The 11,238-nt window shown below is 40.2% G+C and overlaps 1 protein-coding gene across 1 annotated transcript; it reads right to left on the reverse strand.

The window, feature by feature from the left end:
* Positions 1-250: 250 nt before the first annotated feature.
* LOC132768276 (transmembrane protease serine 12-like) lies at positions 251-9,690 on the reverse strand. Its single transcript, XM_067464823.1, has 5 exons — positions 9,549-9,690; positions 6,748-7,048; positions 4,974-5,260; positions 1,415-1,557; positions 251-490 (listed from the first exon to the last, which is right to left on the reverse strand). Exons 1-5 carry the CDS (start codon positions 9,646-9,648, stop codon positions 251-253), a joined length of 1,071 nt encoding a protein of 356 aa, XP_067320924.1. The 5' UTR covers positions 9,649-9,690.
* Between the last annotated feature and the right edge of the window lie 1,548 nt (positions 9,691-11,238).

Genomic DNA, 11,238 nt, shown 5'->3' on the forward strand with positions numbered 1-11,238 from the left:
TAAGTTACAGATTAAGAATCTAAATATTTTGGTGTAGTAAAATAGAAAATTGTTTATTAAAAACGAGTTGGATTAGAGCATATAGTTATTACTGACATCAGTGGGACTCAAGGAAACCAGAACTGACTTGAGATATCAATTTCAGTGGGACACAATTTAACTTTATTACTTTTGTCAAATATTTGTAAGAAAAAAAACTTTAAAAATAACAAATGATGCCCCAAGTGCAAGAAAATGATATTTTGCTTCCTCATAGAACAGTATGTAACAACATCCTCCCAGCTATCAGAAAAAACAGACGAAATTGTATGCCCACACTAATGGCTTTGTTAAGTAGTTGTGAATCTATCCAACTTCTGTAGTTTGCTGTACGTACATATAGTCCTGGGTGTTTTGGCCTGCCACAGCCGTCACCAGCGCTGGTAATTCCTACCTGATAATACCTGGTGGCATTTGGAAAATAGCACACCAGAGGACCACCACTGTCACCCTGGAATATGAAAAATAAATAATACACTTTAAGCATTGTTTGGAACTATAGAACAATGTGGGCATCCTGAATTGGATAATCTTCCTTTAGTTAGATAGCAAATAAATCATTCTCAAAATGTATTTATGCATACTCTTGCAACTAGATATTGCCCTAACATATTAAATGTAGTCTAAAAATCAGTTCAGAGAATGTTAAGATCCAGTTTCCGCTATCATCAAACCATTATACACATAAGGAACCACCCTGTTTTTCCAAGTGATCTCTTTTAATAATACGTGTCAAATGCAAGGCCTGCGGGCCAAATCTGGCCTGACACATAATTTTATGTGGTCCGCAAAGCTTTCAATGCCAGGGCAAAATAGTTACATATATATAGTTTTACAATTACAGCTGGCCCTTTGAAGGCAATCCCAAGGCTGATATGCCCCTCGGTGAACATAATCTGACACCCCTGTCTTAAATGGAAATATAATAGCCCACTTCTTAAAGGAAAGAACTATAGTCATGTTTTCTAAACAGGTTGCCTGCCTTTTCTCTAGCCCACTCATATGTACGGTTACAATTTTTTTGAAATTGTGGTGATGGGTTTTCAATTTCAGCAGGAATATAATTTCATAGTACTTATTCTTCCTTTTCTGCACTTTCTTTCTCCTTTCATCTACCCACTCACTTTAATTTTGATCTTGGAAGTTGGAACCTTTTGTATTTAATTTGTGTAGTGCCTTGGGCACATCAAGCATTCTTACAAAAAAGGCTGATGATAAAACAAAACAAAACTGTGATATTTCTTGAATTTTGATATGACAGTTCTAACAATCATCCCCAAACAAATTCACAGCTTTTGTGCTCCTGTTAATTAACAAAGTGTAACAAAAAACCACATGAAAAGATGTTTTGAAAATGGGATTGTCTCAGTTTTACCTGGCAGCTATCAATCTTTCCACTTGCAGAACCAGCACAAATCATATTCAGTGATATTGTTCCTGCATACCAATCAAGCTTGTTACAAACTCTTCGTGGAATAATATCAACCTTAGCTTCTTGTAATATATATTCATCTGCACCTATAATAAAAACATACAACAAAGCTGTTTCTTTTTGTTTAATGTCTTGTATAAACTGGTGTTATTCTATTCTATTCTATTCTATTCTATTCTATTCTATTCTATTCTTTTATTTATTTATTTATGGGCAGCCAGACAATTGTATTACATTTCTAACAAAACAAACAAACAGACGAAACACAAAATTTGCAAGCTTGGTAGTTGATTAAATGTCCTTTGACCAATATCTGGCCATTTGGAGTGCCTCTGGTGTTGCCGCAAGAAGGTCCTCCATTGTGCATGTAGCAGGGCTCAGGTTGCATTGCAGCAGGTGGTCAGTGGTTTGCTCTTCTCCACACTCGCATGTCGTGGATTCCACATTTCTTAAAATTGGCTCTGCATCTCGTGGTGCCAGAGCGCAATCTGTTCAGCGCCTTCCAAGTTGCTCAGTCTTCTGTGTGCCCAGGGAGGAGTCTCTCATTTGGTATCAGCCATTGGTTGAGGTTCTGGGTTTGAGCCTGCCACTTTTGGACTCTTGCTTGCTGAGGTGTTCCAGCGAGTGTCTCTGTAGATCTTAGAAAACTATTTCTTGATTTAAGTCGTTGATGTGCTGGCTGATACCCAAACAAGTGATGAGCTGGAGATGTCACTGCCTTGGTCCTTTCACTATTGGCTGCTGGTGTGGAAAACGCATTTTTTCATAAACTGGTGTGGAAAACAGGCATTTGAAAGATGTTCTACAACATTTCTTCTAAGGCAAGTCCACATGCAAGGTGCTAGCTATAGTTTAACTGCCAAAATAAGGCTTAAGAATTCTGCTGGCATTTTGGAGATGAGAGGTTTAGAAGTTATGTCAGGAATTCAATAAGCTGTTGTGAAAATCTAAATCTTGGCAATACATTTAGCAAATTAATTGTTTGGCCTACTGCACTTAGAGGTAAAGGAGGAAAACAACGAATGGTCAGATATATTGAAATTTATGATAGCTGCTATACATGCCACAATCGCCAGAGGTTGGAAAGATAAAACAAGGTGGGACCTGAAAACCTGGTAGTCTTATCTCTCTGAATATTTAATTAATTTCATCTATGAAAAGAAAAATAAATATTTGAATTTCAGTCAAGGCAAGATTGGTTTAGGAAATGGTCTTATGTAATCGACAAAATGGAAGGAAAAGATAGATACAGAACTTTAAATCAGGCCTTCCAGCGTACCTGTCCGAACGTATCTCCTATGTCCCACCGCGGAGTTTATGATCTTCTGGGGAGGCCCTGCTCTTGGCCCCACCTTTATCACAAGTGAGGCTGGTGGGGACGAGGGACAGGGCCTTCTCAGTGGTGGCCCCTTGCTTGTGGAATTCACTCCCCAGGGAAATCAGGTCGTGAACATCTCTCCTTCAAAAGAAAGCTGAAGACATGGATATGGGACCAGACATTTGGGTAATCTGGCAGACTAACAAGGTAATGATGACTCGAGTTGGAAAGGGTTATGATAATGCTAAATGGATTGACGGATTTTAGAACTCGATAAACGCGGGCTGTAGATCGGCTTTTAGTTGATACTGTATTAATTGTATTTTTTAAACTATTGTGTTATTGCATTTTTATTGTAATTGTTGGCATCGAATTGTGCTGGATGTAAGCCGCCCTGAGTCCCCCCCCAGGGGGTGAGAAGGGCAGGGTAGAAATGCCCTAAATAAATAAATAAATAACCCAGATGGGGGTGGGAGGGAGGTGGGTAGAGGGTGGTAAGGGTGGGTGGGGTGGGGGGTTTAGAGGGGTAATTAATCAAGATATATGGTAAAGGGATGCACAATTGGAACCTGCATCCTAGCCATAAAAATTGTAATCAGTTTTCGATATTATCTTTTAGATGGCTAAGGTTTGTATTGTATTGTTTTATTACCTGTATGGAGAAATTAATAAAAAATTCAAAATAAATAAATAAAGTAAAATATAGGCTAGTCTGATGCATGGCATGAGGACAGAATGTTAGGCGAAATTATAGTAATGCTTAAATATTTGAAAAGATGGCATATTGAAGATGGTGCAAGTTTTTTTTTCCTGTGGCTCTAAAGACAGATACCAAGCAATTTATTTAAACAAGAGGAAAACAGATTCCACTTGAATATTACAAAGATCTTCCTGACAGTAAGAGCTGTTCAAGAGTGGAATATGCTATATCAGAGTTTAGTGAATGGTCATCTGTCGGGAGTGTTCTGTGTGCTCCTTAATGGGATTGGACTGGATGGCTCTTATGGCCTAATCCAACTCTACAATTATAATAAAGTATTTATGAGCTTCATACATGGGAACAAAACAAAGAGATTGCTGTCTGGTTAGCTGTAATATTGTTATTGACAGGACAGAATTCATTTCCTGCAGATTGCATCTATGGCCAATTTATTTTCAATTAGATATTGCAATTAATGGCAAATAAGTGAATGTGTCATCACTTTAGATATATTATGACCTACCTATCTCTTTAAAAGGTTTATGAAGTAGATGGTGTTTCAGATCTCCAGGGAATTACTTTTTAAGGAAATGCAAAAGAATATGGCTTTTCTCGTATGCACTTCTGACGTCAATCAAATAAAAGTATGCTGCTTAATTAAATATTTTGGGGGGATAACTTTTAGTTCTTTAAGGGGCATGCATGTATTCATACTCGTGAACCTTGTGCTTGCTCAAGACTTTGTATAGGAGCATTCAAAATCTGAATAATTTAAGAAGAGCCTGACCAAACCGGTATTCCAAGAAGCAGCCTCCACTCAATTTCTTTTCACTACCACAGTGATCAAAGAGGTAGAGAAAGGGAGAGATGCTGACAACTCAGCCATGCTATTTTCATCATGTCTTTTCGGGCACAGCAAGTGTATGGGAGATGGCAATCTATTAGCACATGTGGGAATAATGGAAATGGACTTCATTTCAAATATAACTCTTAAATACTACAGAAAGAGCTGGGCATATGTTATGATTTTTGTACTGTCACATTTTAAGTTTTAGTCTGAACCATGGAGATCTATGTGCAATGTTTGCTGGAAGCACAGAAGCCATATCTAGTTATCTGTTCATCTCTCCACCTATCAATTCATGCAGGACAGCCACGTTTTTATTTTGACAATATGACCACCAGTTGATTTTCTTGGTTGACTAGCAAGTTTTTAAAAATATTCCAAGGGCTTAAAGATAATAACGTTATGCTTTATATTATTTAGCTTTAAACTCCCTACTCATTTACTGACAAATCTGTTTTCTTTTTCTTAACACTGTTTATGAGGCAGCTCCCAATATATATACAGCAACTAAGTTTTCTTAGAAAACAATCCTAATCAGGCCACATTACACTGAATTCAAGGAGGAATTATTTTCATTTTTGATCATTAAATTAATTATATGATACCAATATATGAAAGTGAAAAATAAATCATTTACCATTCTCCTTTGTGTTTCCCCATCCACTGATGTAACATGGGGTCTCATCAGTGAGAACAGGAGAAGTCTTAGGTAGGCAGACAGGCTGAATGTAGGCATTATACACGACAGACTTGGTGAGTTTGATCAAGGCAACATCATTGTTATTGGTTGCAAGTTCAAAATCTGAATGAATCAAAATATCTTTGACTTGGCGCTTTACAGTGTAAGAATCATCTTTATAAAGATTATGCAAGCCAATCACAACTGTCCACGTCTCTGGGTCCCTAGGATAAAACAGGGATCTTCTGTAAGGTCAATAAATCCTAAAGAATTGCTACTGTGAATATAAAAGAGAATGGATGCTACCAGAGTTCCTATCAACAATTGTATAAAAATATTGATCGAATGCAATTTTTCTTACTTTCTTTTTATAGAGACTCAAATACAATAAACGTAACTGGTGGATATAGTTTCATAAACTTAACTTCAATTTCCCATAAGGTCCCTTCTACACTGCCATATGAAATCCAGTTTATCTGATTTGAACTGTATTATATGGTAGTGTAGACTTACAAATTCCACTTCAAATATGATAATGTGGATTATGTGCTTTGACGATATGGATTATATGGGAGTATAGAAAGGGCCTTAGTTTCTCTGAAGTCTGAAAATATCAATTTGTCTGAAAGTGCTGGACTGTTTTGTATAAATGTGGTAACCTGCTACAATAAGTAAAACACTATATCCTCTAATATAAGGACTCAACAGCACATATTCTTGTACAGTTACAGACTAATCATAAAGCACATTCTGATTTACTGTATGCCAAAATTCTAATAAACAGAACCCCAGGTTTAAACAGTTTACTCGTACATAACACAATGCTACTGACATTATTTAAGCCTTGCGAGAAGCTCAACAAAATAATTTATCATCTTCCTTGTCCTTGGATCTCATAGCTTCCTATACTCCCATCATAACATGTGTCCCTTAATCCTTCTTATAGCTCTTAATACTACTTCCAGAATTTTTTTCTGTACTATTTATGTTGCCATCTCATTCTCAGATCACTTTTATCTCCTTAGTATCCCCAGATTCTTTCTCAAAATTCTCTGAACACCTACTTTCTCCACTACCTCTCATCTTCCATCATATGAATGAATCTGTAAAGATTGCGAATAGATAATAAAGAAATATGTTATCATAATGTATGCCTACAATAGACATCTGTTCAAATGTGCTATTTTGTTTTCAATTTTTTAAAACTACCTCTTCCTTCAGTTTTACTCATCTTGGAGGAGCTTGATTTACAGCAATGGAAAGCAACTGTGTTCTGATTACACTACGTATCCCAGGTATGGGCAACCTTCAGCCCGTCAGGTGTTTTGGACTTTAACTCCCACAATTCCTAACAGCTAGAAAGGTGGCTGGGGTTTGAGTTGAAGTCCAAACCCTCAGAGGGCCGAAGTCTGCCCATGCCTGACTTACCCTTATCACCATTTAATTGCTGGTAAGTAGTGTAATCAGAAACTTGAAAACTTTTTAATTATGCTTCTTGTGACTGTTCCTAAAGGTGATTGTCATGAAAATTATACTGAAATACAATTTCTAATTTCACAGTATGATTTAACAGCAATATTCTTGGCCAGGTACAGAAATTCAAAAACAGCTGTTCAAATTCCACAACATAGTTTTCAGGCAATAGAACTGGATTTGTGCAATCTGGTATGTGTCTGCAGGATAAATGAAGGTGCGAGAGGGAAATGGGACCTGCGTGGGCAGAAAGTGTTACATGCTAAGTACACAGATGCATATTTCAAAATTCAGTCTTTGAATGAAAACATGTGCCTCGGATTTAAGAGTGATAGGAAGATTTAAAAGTGATACAAACCTATACTTTCCAATGCAATGTGCTGCTGTCAGAACCAAGTTGTGACTTATTAAAGATCCACCACAAACATGGCGAAATCCTACATCATAGTGGTAAATCTGAAGACTAACTAGCCATGGCCATGCCCCACGTGTGGCATTATGTCCACCTATTATGCGACTTCCGGTTGCTAACTCATTCACAGCAGGCCTTCTTCCACATGCTAGAAATCAAAAGAGTTACACCGATGAGATGCAGCCTTTGTAAGCACTCCATAAAAGTGCTAACATTCAAACATATTTGAAGCAGTGCAATCATTTTAAACTGCTCTGATTCTAAGTTATCTTGTTCCAGAGACAAAACAAGGCTGAATTATAAACTAAAACTCAGAATCAACAGCTGCCATTACAAGAAACTACAAAAAGTATTTACTGACCTTTCCGAGTCAAAGATTTACAAGGCAATGCTTTGAACACAACTCTCCAATGGTGTGCAGGCAGTCCCCGAGTTACAAAAATCTGACTCACAAATGATTCCTAGTTAAGAAGGGGAGTGAGACAGCAGGGAGAGGAATCTGCCCCTTGGAAGGGAAATTCATATCTGGAAGAGTTTTCATGCGGAAAGGGTGTCTTAATTAAAGCCTTATTACCATCCTTTCTTCTCTCCCAATTTTCATAGGGAGAGAAAGTGAGGTAAAATCTTCTGAACAAGGGCACAGACAGCAAAACAAACACCCTATGCTGTCCAAAGCTTATATTTTAGGCTCAGTGCTCTCTAATATTTATGTGAAGCCGCTGGGAGAGATCATCCATAGGAATGGGGTGAGCTGCCAATTAGTAAGAGTAAGAGTAAGAGGGAGCTGCCAATTAGTTTCCAGGCAAAGTATAAGGTATTGGTTTTGACCTTTAAAGCCATATATTGGTTTGGGTCCAGGTTATCTAAAGGATTGCCTTTTCCCATACAATCCGCCCCACACACTTCAGTCTCCTTGGGACGTCTGCTTCAACCAGCCAGAATTTGACTGGCAACTACCACCCAGAGGACCTTTTCATCTGCTGCCCCAAGACATGCCAGTAGAGCTCCAAAAACTAAATCCGCTCTCGGAATTTAAGACAACAGTGAAGACCTCTTTCTTCCAGCTTTCTATGCAGACAGTCTTTAAACATAAAGATGAATTTAATGCATGTCCTTTGTTTATTCTCTGTTTTGTCTGTTTTAATATGTATTTCACAGAGATACGTTTTGGTATGTAACTTTTATGAAAGTACGTTTTGGTGTGTGTATTTGTGGTGTTTTTGCTGTTTTCATGTGTTTTAATTGTTTTGTAACTTGCCTCAAGGTGTGAGGGCAACAAAATATATTATTATTATTATTATTATTATTATTATTATTATTATTATATTTGCCTGGAGTCACACTTTTTTAAAGTACCGGTTCCGACTTACATACAAATACAACTTAAGAACAAATCTACAGAATCTAAGATGAGGACTGCCTGTATTGAAAGTGCAACTGCTGCTGACCTGAAGGGTCAACCTCCGTGTTGGCTTTTCAACAGGAAAAAGTGGGAAGAAATGACAACATGGAAACCCGCTTGATGCCACATCAGAAGCAGCATTTGCCATAGTCAGAAGGGATCATGGTTTCCACAGTGTTGAAACCCTAGGGCAGTGTTTTTCAACTTGGGGGTTGGGATCCCTGGAGGGGTCGCCGAAGACCATCAGAAAATACATCTTTTTGATGGTCTTAGGCTGAAGATCTCTCTGTTACTCCTTCTCTTCCTTTTTGATGTTGGTGAATTACAACTCCCAGAATTCAAAAACAGCCCCTCCAACCCCATTAGTAATCAATGTTGTCCATGTATGTAGTGTGCCAAGTTTTGTGCAGATACCCTGTGGGCTCGGTTCAGAGTGCTCTTTGATTGTAGGCGAACTATAGATCCCAACAACTACCACTGCCAAATGCCAATTTTGGTCCAGATCCATCATTGTTTGAGTCCACAGTGCTCTCTGGATGCAGGTGAGCTGCAACTTCAAAACTCAAGCTCAATGTTCACCAGGCCCGTAGCCGGGATTTCTATTGGGGGGGGGGGGTTAGTTTTTTGGGGGGGGGGGCTGAGTCTGAGTGAAAGAGGGTCTACCCTAGCAAACCTTTTGTATTGTTACCCCAATACCCTCATGCATATGGGATATATTGAGCATGGTGATCAGATCATGATATGAATAAACATAACAGTTTAAATAATGCACCAGTGAGGCCTTTTCGTGAACCACCATGAGAATTTCGGGGGAGGGGGGGCTGAAGCCCCTCAACCCCCCCCCCCCCCCCGGCTACATGCCTGATGCCCACTAAACCCAGTATTTTCTGTTGGTCATGGGAGTGGTGTGTGACAAGTTAGGTTAAATTCCTTCGTTGGTGGGTTTCAGAATGCTCTTTGATTGTCGGTGAACCACAAATCCCAGCAACTACACCTCCCAAATGTCAAGTCTATTTTCCCCAAACTCCACTAGTATTCACATTTGGGCATATTGAGTATTTATGCTAAATTTGGTCCAACTCCCAGCATGCCACAGGACGTTGCCATGGTAACCAAAGGCGCACCACAACTCCCTAACAGCGTAGCGCCCCAGGGCCTTGCGTGTGCCTCTCTTGGCCTCCAGATAAAACCCTTCCTCGGCGAGCCATCGCTAGGCAACGGGAAAGGAAGGCAAACCACGGCTCACCCCCAACGGGGAACGCCTCCTCTCCCCTCAGCAGCACGGGCGGCAGCGGCAGCGGCAGCGGCAGCAGTAGCAAGAGCGCCGGGACAAGGCTTCGCCCCATCCTCCGCCCAGAGGGAAAACAAAAATGGCAGTTACCTGGACTTTCTTCCCTGGCTTCGCCAGGAGTGACGTCACGCAGTCACGTGACTCGCCAGTTCGGCAAGCTGCCAGGAATCCCCCAAGGACGAACGATTGGGAGAACTGCCTTGGAACAAGAAGGGATCTGGATTTGGAAAGATTTGCCTATGCATAATGAGAGAGATCTTAGGGATGGGACCCAAGCCCATAGACTATCCCACTGGACATGGCAAGTGTTTGGAAGAGATTTGTGGAAAGACACACCTCCTCTCCTGGACTATGATTTTTTTTGTTCCTGGGTTATAAATGTCATTTTCTAATTGGTTGTATTTGCAGGAGGGACATCCTGCTATCGTACATTTTTGCTCTAATTTCTAAATTGTTTAATATCTTGTAGAGTCTTCACCAATTTCACATAGTTTGTGGCGGGCACAGAAACAGTTTCCGGAGCACAACAAGTGCTTTCAAAGTGAGGACTACACAACTAAACAGGAAATAATGCAAACTAAGAACATATTTTCATTATTATTATTAGCTTGGGTACCTGGCGATGCTCGGCTTATTTGAAAAAGGCATTGCTTGTGCTCCAGGTTTAATCTAAATCTAAACTGGTCGTTCGAGGATATTCGAGGTATTATTTAATCTAAATTGGTCGGGTTCAGTAGGTGCGCGGGAACTACAACTCCCATATGCGAAGGTCAATCACCCCCCAAACCCCGCCTGTATGCACAGTTGGCCACGTTGGGTCTGTGTGCCAAGTTTGGTGCAGATCTGTCATTGGTGGACTTCAGAATGCTTTCTGGATGCAGGGTGAACTATAACTCCCATACAGGTGGGACAGTCGTCCCGTCTCCCACAAACCCCTCCAGTAGGTTCTGTTGGTCATGGGGGCTCTGTGTGCCAAGGGTAGTCCATACCTGTCATTGCTGAGAATCAGAATGCTGTCTGGATGCAGGGTAAACTACAACTCCCAAGCGGGTGGGTCAGTCCCCACTCATCCACCCAAATACCTCTTGTATGTTCTGTTGGTCATGGGGGTTCTGTGAGCTAAGTCTGGTCCATTGGTGAGAATCAGAGTGCTCTCTGGATGCAGGGTGAACTACAACTCCCATGCTGGTGGATCAGTCCTTTTCACATCCAAACCTCACATCCAAACCAGGGCTGACCCGGCTTAGCGTCCAAGATCAGGATGAGGAAGAGCGCTGAGGTGACAGAAGCAGAGAATCTGCATTAGCCACCTCCAGCAGTTCCTAGCTATTAGGTTTGTTCTTTGGGGTCAAAAGTACAGTTTTGATCAAGTTTTAAGCCTTTAGAATCCGTGCCTCTGAGATTTGGAAACTTATAACATGGCTCCCAGATTTTGTAGTTCAAGAATGACTTTTTGGCTTCAACTTTAAACGATGCTGTGACTATGCTAGGAAGTGTTAGAATGTGTCATAGTAATAAATTAGTGACAATGAACGGGTATTTGTGAGGGCTAGCCCAGGCATGGGCCAACTTCGACCCTGCAGTGGTTTTGGACTTAAACTCCCACAATTCCTAGCAGCATGAAGTCCAAAACATCTGCAGAGCC

The sequence above is a fragment of the Anolis sagrei genome, chromosome 2, assembly GCF_037176765.1.
Source record: "Anolis sagrei isolate rAnoSag1 chromosome 2, rAnoSag1.mat, whole genome shotgun sequence".
Lineage (NCBI taxonomy): Eukaryota > Metazoa > Chordata > Lepidosauria > Squamata > Dactyloidae > Anolis > Anolis sagrei.

Coding starts and splice junctions, on each gene's coding strand:
- LOC132768276 (XM_067464823.1), bottom strand. CDS start 9,648: ATGGGGCGAAGCCTTGTCCCGGCGCTCTTGCTACTGCTGCCGCTGCCG. Junction 7,049..9,548: donor GGAGGCGTTCCCCGTTGGGG/GTGAGCCGTGGT, acceptor TTTGATTTCTAG/CATGTGGAAGAAGGCCTGCT. Junction 491..1,414: donor GAAAGATTGATAGCTGCCAG/GTAAAACTGAGA, acceptor TTCATATTCCAG/GGTGACAGTGGTGGTCCTCT.